The 24,134-nt window shown below is 43.8% G+C and overlaps 1 protein-coding gene across 1 annotated transcript in view; it reads right to left on the bottom strand.

Annotated features, from left to right (window-relative positions):
• Positions 1-24,134, bottom strand: part of PARN (poly(A)-specific ribonuclease) — a 212,210-nt gene that overhangs the window by 129,030 nt on the left and 59,046 nt on the right. The window contains exons 12-14 of the mRNA XM_007951810.1: positions 11,268-11,323; positions 8,605-8,691; positions 3,481-3,555 (exon numbers count right to left, since the gene is read on the bottom strand). Of these exons, the coding sequence (XP_007950001.1) occupies positions 3,481-3,555; positions 8,605-8,691; positions 11,268-11,323 (218 nt within the window). The remainder of the gene's footprint in view (positions 1-3,480; positions 3,556-8,604; positions 8,692-11,267; positions 11,324-24,134) is intronic.

Raw genomic sequence — 24,134 nt, 5'->3', positions numbered from 1 at the left:
GCTGGTGGGTTTGAACCGCCAGCCTTCTGGTTAGCAGTCAAGTGCCTTAGGCACTACGCTACCAGAGTGAAAACACATGGTCAACAACAGAGATGTGGTCCCTGCCTTCAAAGAGTTTACAGTTTATCTAGGAAGACAACAACATGCCAAGTGAGTAAAGGTGCCACACAAGCACAGAGAAGGGGATCCGATCCCCTACAACGGGGGCCAGAGAAGACAACCAGAGGAAGTGATGATTCGGGCGAGACGAGAAGGGAAGCTCCGACACAGGGGATGGGTGAGTGCAAGACGGCTTCTGGCAAAGCCAACACTATAGTCACGGGCTCAGGATGCGCAAATGGTCAGATTAAAAACTGTCTTTTGTGTAAGAAAAGAATCTAAGAAATGAATGTTTACTAACAAAGCTGCAGATATCAAAAACCAACTATCATCTACTTTTTATTTTTTATTTTTGTTGTGGTTTGGGTGAAAATTTACAGAGTAAATTCATTTTCCATTCAACAATTTATATCCATTTTGCTTCTTGACATTGGCTGCAGTCCCCTTAATGTAAAAGCACTTGTCTCACCTCCTCCCAGGGTCTGTTTCCATTTGCCCTTCTTTCCTGCCCCTTCTTGCCGCCTGAGCTTTGTTTCTGGGTGAATGCTGCTCTCCTGGTCTCTTACGCTTGTCTGTACTGAGGAGTATGGTCCTTCTTGGTGTCAGCATTCACTTTACAGGCCTGTCTACTGTTTGGCTGAAAGCTGATCCCCACAGGTGGGTTCAGTTCCAGATTTGCATCTAAGGGCCACAGTCTCAGAGGACCACCCGTCTCTATCAAACCGTAAGTCTGGTCTTTTTTATGATTTCCAATTTTGTTCTACATTTTTTCTCTCTCACCATGTCTAGGACCTTCTATTGTGATCCTGATCAGATGAGCTGGTCATGATAGCTGGGCACCATCTAGTTCTTCTGGTCTCAGGGTAGAGGCGACTGTGGTTCATGTGGTCCACTAGTCCTTTGGACTAATCGTTTCCTTGAGTCTTTGATTTTCTTCAGTCGTCTTTGCTCTGGACAGGGAGAGACTGATAGCCGCTCGCAAGTTTTAAAGATTCCAGTCACTACTCACCAAAGTAGGATGTAGAACACTGTATTTGTGGACTAAGTTACAGTCATCTACTTCCTGAAAAAGGAAGACTGAAGAATTGACACATTTGAATTATGACATTGGCAAAGACTACTGCACACACCACGGACTGCCAGAGAACAGATAAATCGGTCTTGGAAGCTCAGTCAGAATGTTCCTGAGAAACAAGGACAATGAGACTGCCTTGCTTCCTCTGGACACGGTATCAGGAGAGACCAATCTCTAGAAAAGGCCATCAGGCTTGGTGAATAGAGGGTCACTGACAGAGAGGAAGACCCTCAACAACAGGGACTGACCCAGAGGCTGCAACCGTGAGGTGAAGCATGGGAATGGGTGTGAAGATGGTGTGGGACCAGGCAGCGTCAGTCCTGTTATACACAGGGTCACTTTAAGTGGAAACCTAACCACTCAGCAACATCTATTTAACTCAGGAGAAAACAGAGAAAAAAGTCACACTGTTCATCCTGACTTCTTCTCCATGTTACCTACTCAGACACGTGTCTGTCTACTCACATATAGCGTGTGGCAGGCTTTACAGAAGGGCTCAATGGTGGGCAAACAAGACCCACTACTGCCCTCAGGGAGGCAACACAAATGAGCAAGAATCAAATACGATACAGAGTTTGTGTGGCTACATATTGATTCTGAAAAGTAACTCCTTGAATCTAGTTATTTTTGAATAAAGTACTTTAAAAGCTCTTTGATGAATCTTTCAGTAAGAAGTAAAGAGGCAATCATTATCTGACACCAAGTACCTTATAAAAGAGCTGTGGTGGCATAGTGGTTAAGTGCTCAACTGCTAACTGAAAGGTTGGCAATTTGAACCTGACCAGCAGTTCTGCAGGACAAAAATGTGGCAGTCTGTGTAAAGATTACAGTCTTTGAAACCTTATGGGCAGTTCTACCCTGTCCTACAGGGTTGCTGTGAGTCAGAATGGACTCCACGGCAGTGGGCTGGGTTTTTATGCTACAAAAGAAACATTAAAAGACATTCTGACATCCCATATATGTAAAAAAAGGAATTATGTTTGTATTTTCAAATAAATACGAGTAACCAGTGTTTTATACATTTCAAAGCCCCTTGACATTCTCATTTTTATGGTTCCCAGCAGGGAGGCCAAGCAGATATGGCAGTAATTACCCCCATTTGTCAGGCCCTAACTGTGGAGCACCAGGCACTTTGCTGGGAGCTTAACAGCCATGCTCTCCCTTCACTCGCACAACCCTGCAAAGTAACTATTACCGTCTCCAGCTCACCAACGAGGAGCCTGCGGCTCAGAGAGTTTACTAACTGGCCCAGGTGCATATGGCTGACAAACGGCGGAGCCACAGTTATGCCCATGTCTGTCTGATGGTAAAGCCTGTGAATGTCCTTCCCTCCCACTGCAGTGCTTCAAAGTCACCCGGCACGGCCATCGAGGGAGCCGAAACGTGGACACCGAGTGGTACCCTGCTGCAGCGCACACCTGTAAGCAGAGGAGGCAGGCCTAGAGAACCGGGGGGGAGAAGCAGCTCAGGGTTCTTTCAGCCATATTGAAGCCTCCCCACAGCCTTAACCTCAGAGTCCCTGCCCCCCAACTGAAGTTATCTTTAGCTCTCTAGTAAGCTGATCTTCATAGTGTCTCCCTAAACTGTCCTTCCAGGACTGAGGGGGAATGGATCACTTTTACAGAAACAAATCTAAGCAAAAAGTGAAGTATTTAGCAAGTAATGTCAACACACCCTGCATCCAACACTAGCCCTGATGTCATGTGCTCATGAGGTATACTTCAAACTGGAATCTATTAAATAAGCAACAAAATCCAAAGCCATTCCACCCTTTATTACGCACAATCTCATGTAATTCCCATAACCCTAGGTCGATACTACCATCTCCAGCTTACAGAGGTAATCAGCAACTTAACAAAGTAACTTGCTCAAGGTCTCACACATCTGTGAGTATGACAAGTTATAAACAAACGGAAGAAGTTCAAGATGAACAGATCGCAGGTATTTTTTGGTGTCTTCTAGTCCCCTCAATCTGCTACTTCTAATTCTCAGAATAAAAGCTGAAAGATGGCCAACCTGCAACGCATTTTAGAAAATGGGCAATGGGAAAGGAACAAAATGGACATAAGTAAAATACCTATGTAGAATAGCCAACGAATTGATAAACTTTTTTCATGGTCCCATCTATACGTGGTACTAATTGTTTCTTTCCTTTAAAGACAAGCTTAGAACAAAAACAAACACAGAATAAAACAGGAAGCAATGCTTCTGAATCAAATGACTGAATCCACAGCTTTTAGACTTATTGGGGAGGGGTCAAGCTTCCATTTTAGTTACTATGCAAAATAAATGTCCAAAACGCTTACCAATCTGTACTTGTTCCGGCTGGCTGAGAGAAACAAAAGCTGAGGTGTCATCGATCCAGGATATCTGAATGTTACCTGTAACGGTGAATCAAAAGCAAAGTGAACATCAGACCATTTCGATACCTATCAGAACGAATTTGTATCTCCGACACGTTATTTGTCTAAGCTGTAATTTAGAGAGAGATGAGGTGCTGGTTTAAAATCTGACCAGGATCTCAGCACTACAGAAAGTTAGCCTATGAAAACCAAAATCTACCACAGCAGTTATTTACCTCAAATATTAAGCTCAAAAAGAGACAAACTGGAGTGAATGGGGGTGGGGGAATCAAAAGGGGGAGGGAAACAGGGCCGTCAAGTCGATTTAACTCATAGCAACCCTATAGGACAGAGCAGAGCTGCCCCATGGGGTTTCTAAGGCTGTAAATCTTTACGGAAGCAGACTGCCATGGCTTTCTTCCACAGAGCACTCAGCAGGTTTGACCCGCTGACCTTTCGGTTAGCAGGAAGCACTTTAACCACTGTACCACCAGGGCACCTAAAAGGGGGAAAAGCTACTATGAATGTTTAAAAAACAGAAGAATGAATTGGTGTATGTTTTGCTGTATATATTCCCGACAACAAAAAAACAAAATTTAAAAACAGAATAAAAAAAGAGAAAACAGCTTTGCGGATTAAATGTTGGGTCATTTCATCATTCAGTCTTACGTCAGGGCTGGAGAATTTTCTTTCTATCCAGGTCACAAACAAAAATAAGAGATCATATAAGTTCAAATACACAATTATTTTCTTTTCAGAGATACAAATGTTTAAACTTAAGAATGTGGAACATGAAACAAGTCAATAAACATAGCAAGTAATAAAAAATATCCAATTCTGTTATCGAGGCTGAGTAAAGGAAACAAGTGGCAGAATGGAGGATCAGAAAAAGAAGTCAGAGAAAGAAACTTAAGTATTGCAACAGAGAAAAGAAAAACAGAGACAAAAAGTAGTATTCCATTGCCTGTGAGTTAATTTTGACTCATAGTGACCTTGTAGGACAGAGTAGAACTGTCCCATAGGGTTTCCAGGGCTATAATTTCATGGTTTAGATCAAGATAGGTGTGGGTCAGGCTTGTATCCCATACCATACTTATTCAATTTGTATACTAAGCAAATAATCCAAGAACCTGGACTAGATGAAGAAGAACATAGCTTTAGGATTGGAGGAAGACTCATTAACAATCTGCAATATACAAGAGACACAACCTTGCTTGCTGAAAGTGAAGATTTGAAGCACTAACTAATGAAGATCAAAGACGATAGCCTTCAGTATGGATTCCACCTTCATGTAAAGATAACAAAACTCCTCACAACTGGACCAACAAGCAACATCATGATACATGGAGAAAAGACTGAAGTTGTCAAGGATTTCATTTTACACTTGGATCCACCATCGATGCCCATGGACGCAGCAGTTGAGAAATCAAATGATGCACTGCATTGGGCAAATCTGCTGCAAAAGACCTCTCCAAAGGCTTAAAGAGCAAAGATGTCACTTTGAGGACTAAGATGTGCCTGACCTAAGCCATGGTGTTTTCAATCACCTCATATTCATGCAAAAGCCAGATGATTAATAAAGAAGAATAAATAATAATAATGAAGAAGACTAAAGAAGAAGGGAGCTCTGGTGTCATAGTAGTAGTGCCTAAGGCATCTGACTGCTAACCAGAAGGCTGGTGGTTCAAACCCATCAGCCACTCCTCAGAACTAAGGCTGGGCAATCTACTTCCATAGGGATATTGCCTCAGAAACCCAAGGAGAGGTTGCTATGAGTCACAATCAACTCGACAACAGTTGAGTTTGGATTTTTTTGGGTTTGGAAAGAAGAACTGATGTATTTGAGTTATGCTGAGCACACTGTGGACTGCGAGAAGAACGAACAAATCTGTCTTGGAATAAGTTTAGGCAGAATGCTGCTTAGAGGTGAGGATGGTGAGGCTCTGTGTCACATACTCCGCACATGTTATCAGAAGGGACAAGTCCTTAGAGAGGGACGTCATGCTTGATAACTTAAAGGGTTGGTGAAAAAGAGGGAGACCCTCCATGGGATGGACTGACACAGTGGCTGCAACAATGGGTTCGAACACAGGAACAACTGTGAGGAAGGTGCAGGACCAGGCAGAGTGCTGTTATGTACACACAGCATGGCTAAGAGTCGGGACAGACTCAATGGTACCTAAGAACAATAGTAACCATCCTTATGGAAGCAGACTGTCACGTTTTTCTTGTGCAAAGTAGCAGGTCAGTTCCAACCGCCAACATTCCAGGTAGCAGAGGAGCATGTACTCACTGAATCACCAAAACCCAAAATCCACTGCCATCAAGTTGATTCAGACTCATAGTGACATGGCAGGATAGAGGAGGCCTGCCCAGAGGGTTTCCAAGGCTGTAAATCTTTACAGAAGCAGACTGCTTCATCTCTCTCTTCTGGAGCAGCTGGTGGGTTCATATCTCTGAGCTTCTGGTTAGTAGCCAACTGCTTTGACCACTATACCACCTCAGAAAGCAGTGTGGTGAAACGAAAGGATATTCACACACAGAGAGACAAAACCTTGATAAAAGCTTTAGCCGCTTTTCGGTTAGCAGCTGGGCACTTAACGCTGAGCCACCAGGGCTCCTGAGTATAAGCACTTTATCATCATTTATAAACACAACAAAACGGAAGGGAGCTCACTGAGGAGAAGGAAGGAGGGCCGGGAGGAGGAAGGAGTCATGGGGTAGGAAGTTGGGGAAAACTGAGGGAAAGCAGAGGCCTAATGATTCTGCTACCACTCTTCTTGGAAAAGAAAAAACAAAATAACAGAGTACTGAATTCAAAAGAAAACAGGTAAACAACACTGGAATTTGTCATTGCAAAAGGTTTTAATTCCCACTAAAACTTTCAAAAGCCAGAATTCCTGAAAATGGCTTTGTTTCATTACCAGAGGAAACAGTAACCCTCACCTCCTGCCGCACAGTGAACGTCACGTTAACAAAGTCACGTGAGGAAGATCTGTGATGGATGCTGGCAATGGCAGAACAACATGATGACTGTAATGTCACTAAATCACACATGTGCAAAAGGCTACACGGGCACAGGCTTTGTGTTATATGTATGTTTACAGTAACAACAAAAATCACCTACTGCTACCTGGTTTCAGGAGGACTGGACAATCTACTTCTGTAGAGATACTGCCTCAGAAACCCAAGGAGGGGTCACTATGAGTCGGATCCAATTCTATGGCAGTGAGTTTGGGTTTTGTTTTTTGGTTTATTTTGGTTGGAATCCCTGGATGGCACAAGCGGCTGAGTGCTCAACTACGAGCTGAAAGGATGGCGGTTCAAACCCGCCCAGAGAGGCCTAATGATCTGTTCCCAAAAGGTTAGAGGCCTTGAAAACCCTCAGGAGCAGGTCCCCTCCACACATGTGAGGGAGGATGAGCCAGAACCGCCTCAGCAGCCACCAACGTTACATGGTGACCACTCCACCTGCGAGTGTGGTTTTTTAAGATAAATAAACTATTGCCACGTACGGAGTATAGCTGCTATATGCCACTCGCTGTTCCGAATGCCTTCTGACATTTAATCCTCAAGACTTGCCAACGGACAAGGTACTGCTTTTATTATTATCTCTGATGAGCAAACAGATACAAAGAGAAGTCACCCAACTTTTTTTTTTTTAATTAAACTGAAAAATATTCTACTGAGCATTTTACTTAATTTAGTCAATTAGAGTCTGACTCCACAGGGATGAGAAGTTTAACCACATGAGGTGAGAAACAGCAACAGTAACAAAAGCTTTCCCAAGGAAGAGCCGACATTCGCATGGACGTCCACGGCCACGTTTAAACGGAAAAGAAGAGCGGGACCAGGCCTTCAGAAACCACCCAGACTCTCCGCAAAACGACACCTGTCCTCACCGGCTTTTCAAAGATTATACGTAAAAAGTTTTCCAATTAAGAAAGTCAGTAAGGCTTATTTTAGAAAATACAGAAAAGTCAAATGAGGAAGAACAGCAGCATTCTAAGACATTCAGAGGTAACCGCATGATACTTTCCACCAGTCTGATTTTTTTATTTCCAAAAAAACCTGCTATCACAGAGTCAATCCGGACTCACAGCACCCTACAGGACAGAGTAAAACTGCCCCACGGGGTTTCCAAAGAAACGGAACTCTGGTAGTGTAGTTGGTAAGACATCTGGCTGCTAACCAGAAGGTCAGTGGTTCAAACTCACCAGCTACTCTGCAGGAAAAAGATAAGACAATCTACATCCATAAAGATTTACAGCCTTGGAAAGCCAACTGAGGTCATTATGAGTCGGAATCAACTTGATGGGAGTGGGAATCTTCAAGGAAGCAGACACAACAGCTTCTTCCTGTGGAGCAGCTGGTGGGTTTGAACCACTGACCTTTCGGTTAGCAGCTGGGCACTTAACGCTGAGCCACCAGGGCTCCTGAGTATAAGCACTTTATCATCATTTATAAATGCCTCAGTATCTTCAAAATGGCTGCCTACTGGTCTGTTGAGGGCAAAACATTATTAAACACCTTTATAGTTAGAAAATTAAGGTTTCTTGCTTCCTTCAGTTTACCCAAGAATTTCTAAAGAGAACAGTTTAAATGCTTCATTGTTAAAATAAGGAGGCATCACTGCAGGGTGAAAATCAGAAGGGTCTTTACAAAGCCTAATCAGAAGACTAATCAATTCAACCTCATCATTTGATGTGACACAAAGGAGAGAAGAATAACTCACAGACGTTGGTGGGCTTGGTCGACTTTGACTATGTAAAATTGAGCAGAGACCAGCTGCCCTTATGAAACAAACATCTCTCAATTTAATCTTAAAAATAACTTATCATCAGCCTAGATGTATTCTCCCTGATCAGTGGTAAATGCAGTGATGTGACTGTAACTGCCCTTAATTTCCACGGCTCAGCAGCAGCCTATTGTCAGGTGTTGTTAAAAGTTCCTCAGATTATCTGCTTCAGAGATAGGACAGAACTACACTCAACAAACAAACATGACATGAGTGAGACTAAAACCTTGTGCATTAGGACAAAAGAAAGGCAAAACCCTAACAGTGCATCTGTATTGTGATTTACTTACCAAAGGCACTGAAGAGCTGGTATAGGTCGCTGGTTTTCCATTCTTTGGGGAAGGTCACATGGAGAACATGATCTCGCTTAGGCTGCACTACAAGACAAATTTTGGATGAAAAGTTCACAGCTGAAAACGGGTATGCGGGTTGAACTGTGTCCCCCAAAAAGGCATATGCTCAAATTCTAAACCTCAGACCCCTGGTACCTATGAGACCAAACCAAACCAAACTCACTGCTGTCGAGTCGGATCAAACTCCTAGCGACCCCTCCTTGGGTTTCTGAGGTGGTGTCACTATGGAAGTAGATTGCCCAACCTTCCTTCTGAGGAGTGGCTGGTGGGTTTGAACCTCCAGCCTTCTGGTTAGCAGTCAGATGCCTTAGGCACTACACTACTAGAGCTCCTCTCTGGAAAGAAGGCCCTCTAGCTAATGTCATCAAATTACAATAAGGTCATACTAGATTGGGGTGGCCCCAATCCAGTGAGCGGTGTCCTTATAAAAGGAGGGACAACATTTGAAAAAACACATAAACACAAAAGGGAGAGAGCACCATGTGAAGACGGAAGCAGAGATGGGAGTGCTCATATACAAGCCAAGGAACACCAAAGTCTGCGGGCCACTGCCAGACACTAGAAGAAAGTCATGGGACAGATTCTGTCAGAGCCTCCAGAAGTAACCAAATGTCAGCCTCCAAAACTCTGAGAAAATAAATGTCGGTCCTTTAAAGTCGCCCGGCGTGTGGTGTTCCGTTGTGGTAGTTGAAGGCAACGAACACAGACCTGGGTACTGGAAAGTGGGCGCTGCTGTAACACACACTTAAAAACGTGGAAGCGGCTTTAGGTGGGTAATGGATGGAGGCTGCTATAATTTTAAGGCACATTACAGAAAAGGTCTAGATTGCCTTGAACAGAACAGTGGCTAGAAACATCAGTGTTAAAGATGTATCTGGTGAGGACTCAGACAGAAATGAAGATCTTGGTTTTGGAAAGCATAGGAAAGGCAATCCTTTTCATAAGTGGCAAAGAATTCAGCTGAATTTTTTTTCTATTGTGTGGAAAGCAGAACTTACAAGCAATGAGTGTCAATATTTAGCTGAGATTGCCAAGTTCAGTGTGACCTGATTTCTCCTTGCTGTTTACAGAGGGAAGGGATCAATTAAGGAAGCAAAAGGAAGCAGAGCTTGAAGCTAAGGAAATTCCCAGCCCACCTGTCCTGCAGATGAGAAGGCGGCTGCTCTGCAGAGGACAGTAAGGGTGTCGCTGGACAAAGCTGCTGGAGAGACAGGCACTGATACACGGGCGCAATAAACCATGTCACCAGAAACACCACCAGCCTGGAGCGAAGAGGTATAGACCCATTACTGACCACTTGATCCTGACTCATAGTGACCCTACAGGACAGACCAGAACTGCCTCATAGTGTTTCCAAGGCTGTACATAATCTATAAGGAGGCAGACTGCCACATCTGTCTTCCGAGGAGTGGCTGTTGGATTTGCACCATCAGTCTTTCAGTTAGTAACCAAGTACTTAACCACCGTGCCCACCAGGGCTCCCTGAAGGGGACAGAGATGGGGTGAAAGGAAGGCAGGCTGCTGGACTTCTGAGAAATGGCCTGACTGAACTACCCAGCTGCAAACGTGTCATTCTTCAAGAAAAGGGATGAAAGCTTCCCAAGGTAGCTCAGAGGCTAGTGGGGCTGCTGCTGCCATCACAGGCCCAAAGAGAGTGGGTCCAAGGGACACGGCCACCGCCGCCTCAACGTGAGAGGGCAGGGCCACTTCCTCAGTTACGGCAGTCCGAGGAAATTAATGCAGTGGTCATGTAAAGCAGTGGCTCTTTGATGAAATAAAGCCAAGCTACCTCAGGGAACCATATGACTGTCAAGATAACCAAAACACTCCTCAAGGTATTCTTAGGATTGACAGGACTCTGCCACCACAGCCGAGTTCTCCTTTTGAACTCACAACAATTCGGACCCTAGCAATTTCATGCAGAGCATCTTTTCTTATGAAGTTCCTGTGTCGTCTTTTTTAAAGGAAAATAGATACATAAACAAAAACCTAGGCTGCTCTGTTCACTTAACTTTGTCCTTTTAATCCAAGTGTATCCATGTTTATTACAACAAACAAATGTATTTTCCAAATTAAAAGGACTGATTTTCTTTAAGTAGAAGCCATCGTTAGAGTCACAACCTTGTAATTTAATCACCACCATGCAAGGCTGAGCAAGAGATGTAAGTAACCACTCTAAGCTTCCATTTCCTCAGCCTTAAACTGGAAAGGAGCCTCTAGGTGGCACCAACGCTTAAGCGCCTGACCACTAGCTCAAAGGCTGGTGGTTCAAACCCACCCAGAGGCCCCTTGGATGCCAGTCCTGGACATTGGCCCCGACTCATAGCGACCCTCATTGGGTTTCCAAGCTGTAAATCTTTACAGAAGTAGATTGTACATCTTCCGTCCTTCCATGGAGCAGCTGGTGGCTTTGAACTACTGACCTTCTGGTCAACAGCCAAATCCCTTAACCACGACACCACCAGAGCTCCATATACTATCCATATCAATGGATTCATTTAAACGAATGAAGCTCTTTCTTACTAGTATTTTTCCATGTATCCCTTCTAGACCACACTCTTAAATGTATAGATACAATGAGAAAATAAAAATTTCCTTACAGTCTGGTCCTTCCAAGTTTAGATAGGGGATATCCATGACTCTCATAAGAAACAACCTATGAAGAGAAGAAAAGCAGGCAATGGGTGATTTGAGGGGAGAAAGGCAGTACAGCTGTGTATTAACATTTTTAGATGTTCCTTGATTTTATTACTCTATTTCTAAAGCCATTTTATAAACACTAAAGATTTACTTTAGAGATTTTTCTGTTGGGCTAAGTACTTACCATGAATAAGGAAGAAGACTCTGGTATCCTCCTCACCTACAACACTTCCCCACACTCAGTAGCTGCTCAATAAACATTAGCTAAATGGATGGATTTAGGAATCAAAGAGTTGAAAGAAGGTCCCGTGCAGAACTGCCTGCCTTGTTAATGAGTCCAAGGAAACTGAGACAAGGTAAATGTCACAGAAGAGCAGCCAACTCACCGGCTTATGAACAAGTGTCCCTACAAACTGTCACGGTAACCCTTGTAATCAACGTTTGTGAACTGAGATGATGACAGCATGTTGTTGTTGTGTTGTTATGTGCCGTCAAGTCAGACCTGACTAATAGCGACCGCTCCTTGGGTTTCCAAAGCAGTATCACTACAGAAGTAGATTGTCCCATCTTCCTACCGAGGAGCAGCTGATAGGTTTGAACCACCAGCCTTCTGGTTAGCAGCCAAGTGCTTTAGGCACTATGCTACCAGAGCTCCCTGAGATGACAGCATAGATTCCCCTTTTTGTTACTGAAATACAAAGTCACTGGATGAATGCCAATCTTTCTGGGTGAACTAAACCAAAAAAAACCAAACTCACTGCCGTTGAGCTGGTTCCGACTCATAGCAACCCTCCTTGGGTTTCCGAGGTGGTTATTTCTACGAAAGTAGATTGCCCAATGACTGTCTCAAAAGCCCATGTTACTAGCATCAGTTAAAACAACATATTAAAAGCACAAAGCAAAATAATCCTTGGCAGAGAAAATGATCACAGATACAAACCACAGCAGTCATTTTATGTTTAGCTTCTAAAACGGATACAAAGGCAAAAAACAAAAAACAAAAAAACAACCTTATAAATTACACCTTCCTCTAACATTATTCAATTTCCTTTTATTCCCCGTGATTATAAAATATCAGGCATTCCGTTGCTTGTAAAATGATTGTAATGACTTTTACTTAGATTTCAATATTGTCTGCTCTAGTAGACACCGCATCAGCTCCTCACTTATCAACATGGTTAGGTTCCAAAGGCCAGGTCCTTACGCAAAAATCACCATCATGGGAAAATAAAGGATGACCACTTCAGATTATAAAATGGAGGATGACTACACTGTTATGTAACTGCCAAATTACATCATTACATAACTGCCAAATCACAGCATTACATAACAGCCAAACCACTGAGAATCATGGCCCAGCCAAGTTGACAATAACTAACCATCACTGCCAGCGTTTCTCTCACCTCGGTATTCATTACTGCCAGATGTCTGTCATTAATTAAAAAAAAAATAGTTGGATAGATTTTTTACTATTGCCACAAATGTGAAATGTCAGATAATTTATAAACTTGGTGACTCACGGAGCTACAGCAGACAGCCTTTGGACCGAGGTTTCCTGGCAGAGTGGGGTGTCTCTGGGCACTTAGCGGTGGAGCTAAAAGCTCTCTAACACTTGCTTAAGCAAAGCAAGGGCTGGGGTAAGGGGCCAAGGGGCCCAGGGCCAGAGCAAGCCCTGCCTGTGGGCACAGCTGAAAAGAAGTTGTCCTCAATGGAGGACTGTGTCCTGAGTTACTTCTGACCCTGAACTGTAACCTGTTACTTCCCTAATAACCCTATCATCATGAGTTTTGTCTGTGCGTTGTGCGTGGCCACTACAAATGATCAAAACCATCAGAAAAGCAGAAAGTGACATGGAGGGATGGTTGGAGAAAGCAGGTGTGTCTGACTTTCCCCTCACAGAAACCAGCCCTGGGCTGTTGGCCTTGATGCCCCCCACCCCCGCTCCCCACACACACACACACAAACACACTTTGTTAGAGGAGGTCAGATGCCTTACTGTGTCATTCTTAAAGTTTGCTGATAAATAAGTGGGTAAGTGAGAAGGAGGTGTACTGCATTACACAGCAGATCAAAGCAGCCACCCACCTGCCCAACAAGCCGTCAGTGCGGCTTCCCTGACCCGTGATTAAGGCATATTACTACCTGGCACTCAAAAGCCAAGCGGGGCATGATCTAGTTTACAAACAGAACCGTCAGCATGAACACTGCTCTGTGAACGCCACAAAAACCGAAGTCATCCTTCTCTGTGACTTGAGAACTCCCTACTTGGCCTACAATTTAATAAACCAAGTGCTATGGCTAAGAAAGGAAATTTATTTTTAGCTCAGTGATTTAGTCTCAGTGCACCATTCTGATTTGTAAGCCACTTTGTCCAATTTACTCAGTATTACCAGCAACCTCAGAAAACAATAATATACACAGCAGTTCCCCCTCATCCACAGGGCATAGATTCCAAGACCCCTGTGGATGCCGGAAACCATGGGTTACTACTGAACCCTCCATATACGATGTTTCTTCCTACACATACATATCCAGTGTAATGGTTAATTTACAAATTAGGCACAGTGAGAGAGCAGCAACAATCATTAATGATGCAACAGAAAAATAATAATTTACTGGATTAAAATTTACGTGAAGGTGACCTTGGCAACCTCAGCATACCACTAACTTGAGAACTTTTACCTTTTCACTTAAAGAAAGCACTTTAGGGCTCCTTTTTGGCATATCCAAATTGCCAGCATCACTACCTTGTGCTCTGGGGACATTAAGTAAAGATAACTTGAACACAAGAACTGTGATACCGTGACAGTCTGATAACTAAGACAGCCACTAAGTAACTGATTTGCAGGTAGACCTATAGTGTGGACACACTGGACAAAGGACAATCCGTGTCCTGGCCTGGACGGAGCAGGCTGGGTGAGATTTCATCAGGCTACTCAGAACAGTGTGAGATTTAAAACTTATGAGTTGTTTATTTTTGAAATTTTCCATTTAATATTTTGAGTTACCTGCAGTGGACCACAGGCAACTTAAAATGTAGAACATGAAACTGTGGATAAGGAAGGACTATATAAAGCACCCAGCAGAAAGAAGGCTCTCAATGATGTTATCTACAATTCTGGTTGCAAACCACAACTGGGAAAATAATTCTTGGGTTAAAAAAAAAAAATCTCTATTGTAGTTGAGTGGATTCCAACTCACAGTGCCCCTAGAGGACAGAGTGGAACTACCCCATAGAGTTTCCAAGGCTGTCAACCTTTACAGAAGCAAAGCCCAAACCACGCCCACTACCATTGAGTCCATTCAGGCTCACAGCGCCCCCAGAGGACAGAGTGGAACTGCCCCAGAGGGTTTCGGGCTGTCAATCTTTACAGAAGCAAAGCCCAAACCACGCTCACTGCTGTGGAGTCGATTCTGACTCACAGCGCCCCTAGAGGACAGAGTGGAACTGCCCCACAGGGTTTCCAAGGCTGTAATGTTTTCGGGAGCTCTGGTAGCATAGTGGCTAAGACACTTGCCTGCTAACCAGACAGCTGGCGGTTCATACCCACCAGCCACTCCTCGGAAGGAAGGTTGGGCAATCCTACTTCCGTAGTGATACTGCCTCGGAAACCCAAGGAGGGGTCGCTATGAGTCGGGGCCGACTCGACGGCACATAACAACAACAACAACAATGTTTTCGGAAGCTGACTGCCTCATTTTTCTCCCGTGGAGCACCTGGTGAGTCAGGAGACTTCCTACTGTTATACTTCATGTAATTTTCAATTTTCCATTTGGTAAATTTAGAAATGGTTCCCAAATTCAAAAAACCAAACTAAAAAACAATCTCCATTTAAAAACTAACTGAATGTACCAAGTGTCATAAAATAACTAAAACTTTTTACTCTAATTTCAACAGAACAGAAATTGAATCCACAAGATGTTCATTGTTCTACTGTCAACTGCACGAGAAGTCAAAATCCACCTCAATATTTAATATGTTGGGTGAGTGAATATAGTTCATCATTTCAGTAAATTATTACAACCCACATGATGAAAACTTCAAAACATAAAGATTATGATATAATTCTATGTTTTCAAAAAGCACAGAACTTTATGACTATATCTTTACAAAAATTTGTTGTTGGATCAAGAGTGAAAAATAAAATTCTCCCCCCGACACACACACGGCAACTGTTTTGTAATTCTGTGAGCTTTGTTTTTCAAAATTCTTTCTACTATTTTCTTTTTAAACTTCAAGAAGAAAATTAAAGTTATCAGAACTGAGAGGCCCACAGAAATAACAAGAGCCTGTTCTTAGAGCAAGCACAATGGGAAACGCCAGATGAATTAATCTTGTGCATCCTACGGACTGTGCCACCTGGCTGTGGGGAAATGCAATGAATGTAAAGTAAAATCACTAGTCTGAGTCTGCAATTTCTTTCTTTCTTACATTTTATTTTATTTCCAAAATCATGGGACATCACTAAGGAGTTTAGAAAACATATTGCCTTGTACATACAAAGATGAACACTTGAAAAGAAAAAAAAGGGATATTCCCAATTTACCTTACCATGTCAATGTTTACAAGGAGCTCTGGTAGCATAGTGGTTAAAGCACTCAGCTGCTAAATAAAAGGTCAGTGATGCAAACCCACCAGCTGCTTCACAGAAGAAAGTTGAGGCAGTCTGCTTCCGTAAATATTTATAGCCTTGGAAACCCTATGAGGCAGTTCTACTCTGTCCTATAGGGTTGTCATGAGTCGGCATCGACTCAATGGCAGTGGTTAAATATTTACAAAAACAATTTTTTGAGTAATTTTGTTATGCAACGTACAGCCTATTTTCTAATGTTTCATCTGAATTTAAAATATTAGATCTGATGAACATAAGTAAAAATTCATTCTCAGCTGAAACACCCAAAAGACCAAAATAAAAAAAGTCAATCCATGCTATCGTGTTTATGCAATGTTTAACTCAACAAAATCCCTTTCAAATAAACAATTTTCCTTATAGTTTACTTTACTTTTGTTACTGTTGTGGGGAATGTACACAGCAGAGCAAACATCAATCCAACAATTTCTGTGTGGACAATTTAGTGACACTGAGGACAGTCTTTGAGTCATGCAACCACTCTCACCTTCCTTTTCGGAGCTGTTCCTCCCTCATTAACATCAACTCGCTGGCTCTTAAGGTTTCTAGATACCAAAGAGACTTTCACTCTTCCCCATACCTCCAACTTCAAGTCTTTAGAGAGAATTGAATAGCCCCAAACTCTGGAAGAACAGAAAACCCAGCTCTGTGACGTGGCCTACTACACTTCTGGAGAGAGCCTGCAAGTGAGAAACCACCCCTGACATCTGTGACTGATCACCCACCAAACTGAACTAGAATAAACTCTCCCAGGGTCCTCCCACCCTCCTCATGCCATGGGTTGGCAAGCCACTGTTCTGGAAACATTCCTGACCTTTGGGAATAAAATGCAAACATTTCATTGCCTGCGAGACTCATACAAACTGGCTGTCAAAGGGCCTCCACCAACTTAACATACAGATCTCACTTGATAGTTCTCAAGAAATGTACTTCTTATTGTTAGGTGCTGGAGAGTCAGTGCCGACTCACAGCGACCTAAACACAACAGAATGAAACTGCCCGGTCCCGCACCATCCTCACAATCCTCGCTGTGCCTGAGCCCATCGTTGCCGCCACCATGTCAGTCCATCTCACTGAGGGTCTTCGCTTTCTTTGCGGACCCTCTACTTTACCCAGCACGGTATCTTTCTCCGGGGACTGGGCCCTTCTCACAACATGACCACCAGGCAATGCACTAGGTGAGCAGAAATGCTGATGCCCCTTCACTTGAAACGATTTTAAAAAATAACCTCTCTCAGAAGCCTTTCATCTGCAAATATCAAAAAAGACACTCACTGAGGCCAACACTCAGACTGTGTGCAGAAGTCTTGCCACATTGCTATAAGCTTTCTGACGAATTAGTGGTTTGGCACCTCAGTCTACAGGATTGCCATTGGCTCTGTCAAAGACTAAATTTAAAATTTCCATTCACTGTAATGGCCATTGGCCCATCAGGGTTCTAGTCTAAGACACTGTGTAATGATATGACTAAACCTTAAAGACATTATACAGAGTGAAGTTAAGTCAGTCGTAAAAAGACAAATATTGTATGATCCCTGCTTTTATAAAGAAGGCAAATGTATAGGGAACAAAGCTTACTGATGGTTCCCAAGGGTGACAGTAAGGAAGAAAGGTGTCAGCTTAGAGGATTCATGGTAATGGTGGTTGAATCATTTGAAAAGGGATAGTGGTGATGGTTATACAACATAACAGACATAATCAATGTCACTGAGTTATACACACAATTACTCAACTGGCAAATGTTTTGTATATATACATTTTATGACAATTAAAAAAAAATACAACTAATTTTTTAAAAAATTGTGTAACTCAGGTTTACGTTCTGTTACTGTCATTGTTTGGTGGTGGTGTTCAGTGCTGTTGAGTCAGTTCCACCTCATAGAGACCCTGTGTACAACGGGACGGAATGCTGCCCGGTCCTGCATCATCGTGACGGTCCTTGCCATGTCTGAGCCCACTGTTGCAGCCACTGTGCCAGTCCACCTCATTGAGGGCCTTCCTCTTGTTCACTGACCCTCTACTCTACCAAGTATGATGTCCTTCTCCAGGGACTGGTCCCTTCTGGCAACATGTCCAAAGTACATGAGACGAAATCTAGCCATCCTCGCTGCTAAGGAGCATTCTGGCTGTACTTTTTCCAAGACAGATTTGTTCATTCTTCTTGCAGTCCATGGTATATTCAGTGTTCTTCACCAAGACCATAATTCAAATGCATCAATTCTTCTTCAGTCTTCATTGTCCAGCTTTCACATGCACATGAGGTGACTGATAATACCATGGCTTGGGTCAAGTACACCTAGTCCTCACACTGACATCTTTGCTTTCTAAAACTTTAAAGAGGTTTTTGGCAGCAGTTTGCCCAATGCAGTGTGTCATTTGATTTCGGACTGCTCCTTCCATGGACGTTGACAGTGAATACAAATAAAATGAAATCCTTGACAATTTCAAACTTTTCTGTTTATCATGACACTGCTTACTGGTCCAACTGCGAGGATTTCTGTTTTCTTTATGTTGAGATGTAACCCATGCTGAAGGCTGTAGTCTTTGATCATCATCAGTAAGTCCTTCAAGCCATTTTCACTTTCAGCAAACTAGGCTGTGTCATCTGGATATCACAGGTTGTGAATGAGTCTTCCTCTAATCCCAATGCCGTGTTCTTCATATACTCCAGCTTCTCAGACTATTTGCTCAGAAAAAAGGGTTAATTAAGTATGGTGAAAGGATACTATCCTGACATACTCCCTTTCCTGATTTTAAACTATGTCGTTCTGTTTGAACAACTGCCTTTTGGTTTATGTACATGTTTTGCATGAGCGGGATTAAATGTTCCAGAATTGTCATTCTTCACAATGGTATCCACAATTTGTTATGATCCACACAGTTGAATGCCTTTGCACAGTCAATAAAACACAGGTAAACATCTTTCTGGTATTCACTGCTTCCAGCCAAGATCTATCCAACATCAGCAAAGGTATTTGCAGTGTAGTAAATTACTTAGTATGGCTTTTCTACCCATAAGTCATTGTAAACTCAGTGGTGGAATGAGCAACTGAGGAGCTCCTGATTGTAAATGTTATCCACCTGGGTTATTTCTCTTGGGCGTGGCACAATACAATGTTCTGGGCGGTTCTCCCTCTCTCTCAGGTGCTTAGAGTTCTGATGCTGTGATTGGCTAGTTTGACCACCCTGCCGGGCTCAAAAGGAGGCCTCCTAGAGGCAGAACTCTCTCTGACTGCTGGTTGAGGAAGACGTGCTGCTGAAAGAGACACGCTCCTGAGACACACGTTGCCGGGAAAGAGACGCAAGAGACATGCATTGCTGAGTGAGACACTGAGGGAGCAGCACTGCTGGGAAAGAGACTGTGAGAGACTGTTGGCTGAGGGACGGTGGGCTGGGAGAGAGACTGAGCATTTTTCCTGAACTTGAATTGTGGCCTGTGGTGCTTCCCGAATAAACTCCATAATCTGTGAGCTCTGTGTGGCCACTACAGTGAATTATCGAACCCAGGAGAGAGTTGGTGGTGCTTTGGGAAGAACAGCTGGTGAAAGGGCTGGAGGGAGGTAGCATGTCTGGCCTGGCAGGAATAAGCCTTGGGCTATCGATGGTGATTCTGCCTTCCTCTTGTGGGATTAGAGGAGGTCAGAACATGTGGCCTCCCTGCCATTTTTGTAGTATTCTTTGTTCCACTTTCTCTCCTAAATCCAGCTTGAATTTTTGGCAGTTCCCTGTCAATGTACTGTTATAACTGTTTTTGAATTATCTTCAGCAAAATTTTACTTGTGTATGATATTAATAGTATTGTTTGATAATTCCCACATTCTGTTGGATCACCTTTCTTTGGAATAGACACAAACACGGATGGATCTCTTCCAGTCAGTAGGCCAGATAGCTGTCTTCCACATTTCTTGGTATAGAAGTTCATGTTCTAGATGCCATAAAGTTTACTGCATCCTTTATGGCATTTCTCTTCTTTTTAATGTTCTGAGATGGTAGGACCAGTGATGCTGTTTATCCTAGCTTTCAAACATGTCTGGAAAGACCCAGGGTGAATAAAGCACAACACACTCCAAGGTCTCATGCTCAGCCACCATCAGAAGCGGGGTCGACCAGCAGGGAGATGAGGTGGCAAGGACGGACTTGGTCTGTCGCCAGAGATCAGGCAGTCGGAGCCGGACTTGAAGTCAGACTTAGATGCATTCTCCCCAGACCAAGAGGATGAGGGGAGACCAGATACCGAACCACACAGACCACAGAACGCCTTTATTTTCAAGGAGCTGTTACGCATGTTACCCATATGCTATGTGGCATTCACAAAAAGCCACCCTCCATACCCTCTTCTGCAGCCAGGGCAGAGGGACACTGCATCCTAGATGGTGTGGGAAGGCTCGCTAGTCACTGAAGAATTCCAGGAGTACAGAACCTCAAGTCCTTAAGCCTGTTGTGTTGTTGTTATGTGCCATCCAGTCAGACCTGACTCACAGCGACCCCTCCTTGGATTTCTGAGGCAGTATCACTATGGAAGTAGATTGCCCCATCTTCCTTCTGAGGAGTGGCTGGTGGGTTTAAACCACCAGCCTTATCGTTAGTAGTCAATGCCTTAGGCACTTCGCCACCAAATCTGTCCTGAGGAAGTGCAGGTGAAGGCCTGGTGATCAACTTCCAAAAACTCAGCCCCTGAGATGCCATGGAGCACAGCTCTATTCTGACATATATGGGGTCACTGTGAGTCAGAGTCAACTCGACAGCAACTGATATCTGGTACCTCATGTGATGTCAGATTTGTGTACACACACTTACGCATGTAAGCATGGGTGCACGCACACAGGCTTCGTCTACAAGTTTGAATGCCGTGGTGTACTTCATGTGATGTCAGATTTGTGTATACACACTTATGCATGTGTGCACGCACGTGCGCACACAGGCTTCGGCTACAAGTTTGAATGCCATGGTGTACTTTAATAAAGAATAGGGTTTATTCTGTCTCTTTCCCCAGCAAAAGGAAAAACCTCAAGCCCCTAGTCCTCCTTCTCCCCACCACAAACCCAGGATATCCCTCACTGAGCTAAAATTTGTATGTGCTTTCAGAAAGATTACAGATCTATCTTTCTCAGAAAATAACAAATGCTGGTGAGGATGGGGAGAGATTGGGACTCTCGTACACTGCTAGTGGGACTGTCAAATGATACAACCACTGTGGAAAGCAGTACGGCAATTCTTAAAAAGCTGGAATTAGAAATACCACTTGATCCAGAAAACCCATTACCAGGTATGTATCCTAAAGAAGTGAAAGCCAGGACAAGAACTGATATAGGCACACACGTTTATCTCAGTACTATTTACAATAGCAAAAAGATGGAAACAACCTACATGCCCATCAACAGAAGAATGGATAACCAAACTATGGTACATACACACAATGGAATACTATGCAACCCTAAAGAATGATGTAGAATCTGCAAAACACTGAATAATGTGGATGAACTTGGAGGACATTATGCTAAGTGAAATAATTCAATCACAGAAGGACAAATATTGTATTAGTTCATTATTGTAAAAAAGTCAAGGAAAGGTTTATATATGGAAGGAAATTTTCTTTGTTGTTTACAAGGGTTGGAGGGGAGGGGAAGGCACACAGCAAAAAAAAAAAAAAAAAAAAAAAGATTACAGACCCATCTTTCTAAAAAGCTTTTTATCTCAAAAAGAGATTTCCAAGTAACACAGTACCCCTCTCCGACAACTGAAGACTGGGATACAGAATTGTTGAGTAAAATCTAATCTCAACACAATTTGGACAGTAAATTAACTTGTAGCTTCATCCCGGTCTCCAGCCTTCTGATGGAAAACGGAAATCTTTCCTGATTTACCAGCCCTGCGACACTTGCAAATAGTCTCAGCATTTCCTTCAGGGCCCAGCAGGAAAAGCACTTCATAAGAACCTCATACACAAGGGCTCATCATTATATATATTTATGTGCTAGAAAAAACGCATTTCATCATCCAGGGCAGAGAGCACACAGACATCGCTCACAGAATCAGCTCATTAAGTTTGCTCACTAAAGGTTGTGGGTAAATTAAGAGGATGGCCACCGGCTAGAAGGGGGTCCCTGGGGCAGCGGTTCCTTTAATTTCCCTCAGGTGGGGGGGAGGCAGTTTCCAATTTCGTCACTTGCTGCTTTGACAAACAGAGCGTTACCCGACATTTGTCCTGAAGCCAATTCGTGTCCCTTCTTAAACAGAGAAACAGATACAACACTCAACACCAGGAGAGAAGAAAACCAACGGCTCATCTGAACAACAGCCATTAAATGAACCCTATCCAATTATACCGACTAAAAACGTTTCGCTGAGCGTTATACAAAAGCAGCATCTGCAGGGCCTGTGCGACAAGAGACTACAAAGGCCAGAGGGAAGCAGCCACATACAACCCAGTGGTCAAGGTCAACAGCTTTCAGAATCACCACTCAGGCCAAACACTGGGAGAAAAAGACATCTTCAGAGCTACAAGTGTTATCTTTTTAAAAAAAGGTGCAGCCCACTGTGGAACTACCTTCTGGAGACTGTGTATGGGGAGAAAGAGACTGTTCTTAGGAGAGGTCAGGACTGGGTCACACCGTGGCTCTGCTGGGGCCCTGGGCAGATCACCTCACTTACAAAATGGGGGTAACGTCACCCACCTCTGTCTGGCAGTCCAGGTAGGCAAGCGACATACTGTGCATCATGGAATGTGTTCAATGGGTAAGGTATTTGCTGCTAGCAGTGCTGGGTTCCAGAGTTGATGCTGGTTCATAGCAACTTCATGTGACAGAGCAAAACTGCCCCAAAGGGCCCCAAAGGGCCACGACACTTTCAGGAACAGATCACTAGATCTTTCTCCTGTAGAGCCGGTGCGTGGGTTCGCACAGCCAACCTTCTGGTTAACAGGTGATGTAAGTGTTGTGCCACCAGGGCTACTCAGATATTTGGTCCAAGCAAACCCACTGCCACCAAGTCAATTCTGACGCACAGTGATCCCCGCTGGGTTTCTGAGGCAGGACATCTTTACGTAAGTAGACTGCCCCATCTGCCTTCTGTGAAGCAGCTGGTGGGTATGGGCCGCCAACCTTCTGCTTAGCAGTCAAATGCCTCAGGCACTGCCCCACCAGAGCTGCTTAGGTGTTTGGCAACTACGCTGAATTTCCTACAAGTACTCTGCTAACCCTGCATGACACAAATTAAATGCTGAGTGGTCCTGAAAATGACGAGTGCCCACTTGCTCTCAACAAGGACCCATAACTGGCTACACTAACGTGCCCCACTATGGTGGGAACAAGCTGCTCAAACATACACCCAAGTGGTGACAGAGTTCTACGGCGATGAATTGCTTGTTCATCTTATTGATGAACAACTTATTAAGCCAGACAAAAACTGATTTAAAGGAACCAGAGAAAACTCAAGGCAGGAAGACAGCAGCTGTGGATGGCGCTAAAGCACCCCCAGGGCAAGCGTGGAAGTGTGGGCTCGCTGGGCGAGAGCCACCTGAAGTTTCTTTAAGAAGCATCCTTTATCACTGATGCAGCTTCCCTGCTGACTCCTCTGGCCGTCAGGACTGCAAGGCGGACATTTAAAAACGAGGTGCCAGCCAGTTGGCCCCGCCTCCTGGTGATCCCCAGTGTGTCAGGGAAGAACTGTGCTCCCCGGGGCCTTAATGGTTCAGTTCCTGGAAGCAGGTCACCAGGCCTTTCTTCCAAGGCGTGTCTGGATGGACTCAAAGCCCCAACCTTCTGGTTAGTTAGTAGACAGGTGCTGTAACCATTTGCATCACCCAGAGATTCCAAGACAGAAATTAGGTAAAGTGATAATCAACTAACAACGACAATTATCAACTTGATGAAACACTTCCCTGCCTGAAGAAGTTGTGCAAACAAGCATGAGCACCTGCTCTTATAAAACCAGAATAAGAGTAACGTGACAGGTTATAGAGTCACCTAAGGAGCTCTGGTGGTCTGTGGTTAAGGCACTGGGCTGCTAACCAAAAGGTAGGTGGTTTGAACCCACTGGCTGCTCCACAGGAGGAAGATGAAGCAGTACACTTCCGTAAAAATTTACAGCCTCAGGGGCAAGATGGCGGACTAGGCAGGACTGCACAGACCCTCTTCAACAAAGAAAAGGGAAACCAATTAACACAGACACAGAAGATAATCTTGGACCCCTGAGCCT

This window comes from Orycteropus afer, unplaced genomic scaffold, assembly GCF_000298275.1.
Source record: "Orycteropus afer afer isolate SDZICR_OR568_19922 unplaced genomic scaffold, OryAfe1.0 scaffold00312, whole genome shotgun sequence".
Lineage (NCBI taxonomy): Eukaryota > Metazoa > Chordata > Mammalia > Tubulidentata > Orycteropodidae > Orycteropus > Orycteropus afer.
Note: the sequence above shows the minus strand (reverse complement) of the source record. Positions and strands in the feature narration are given on the sequence as shown.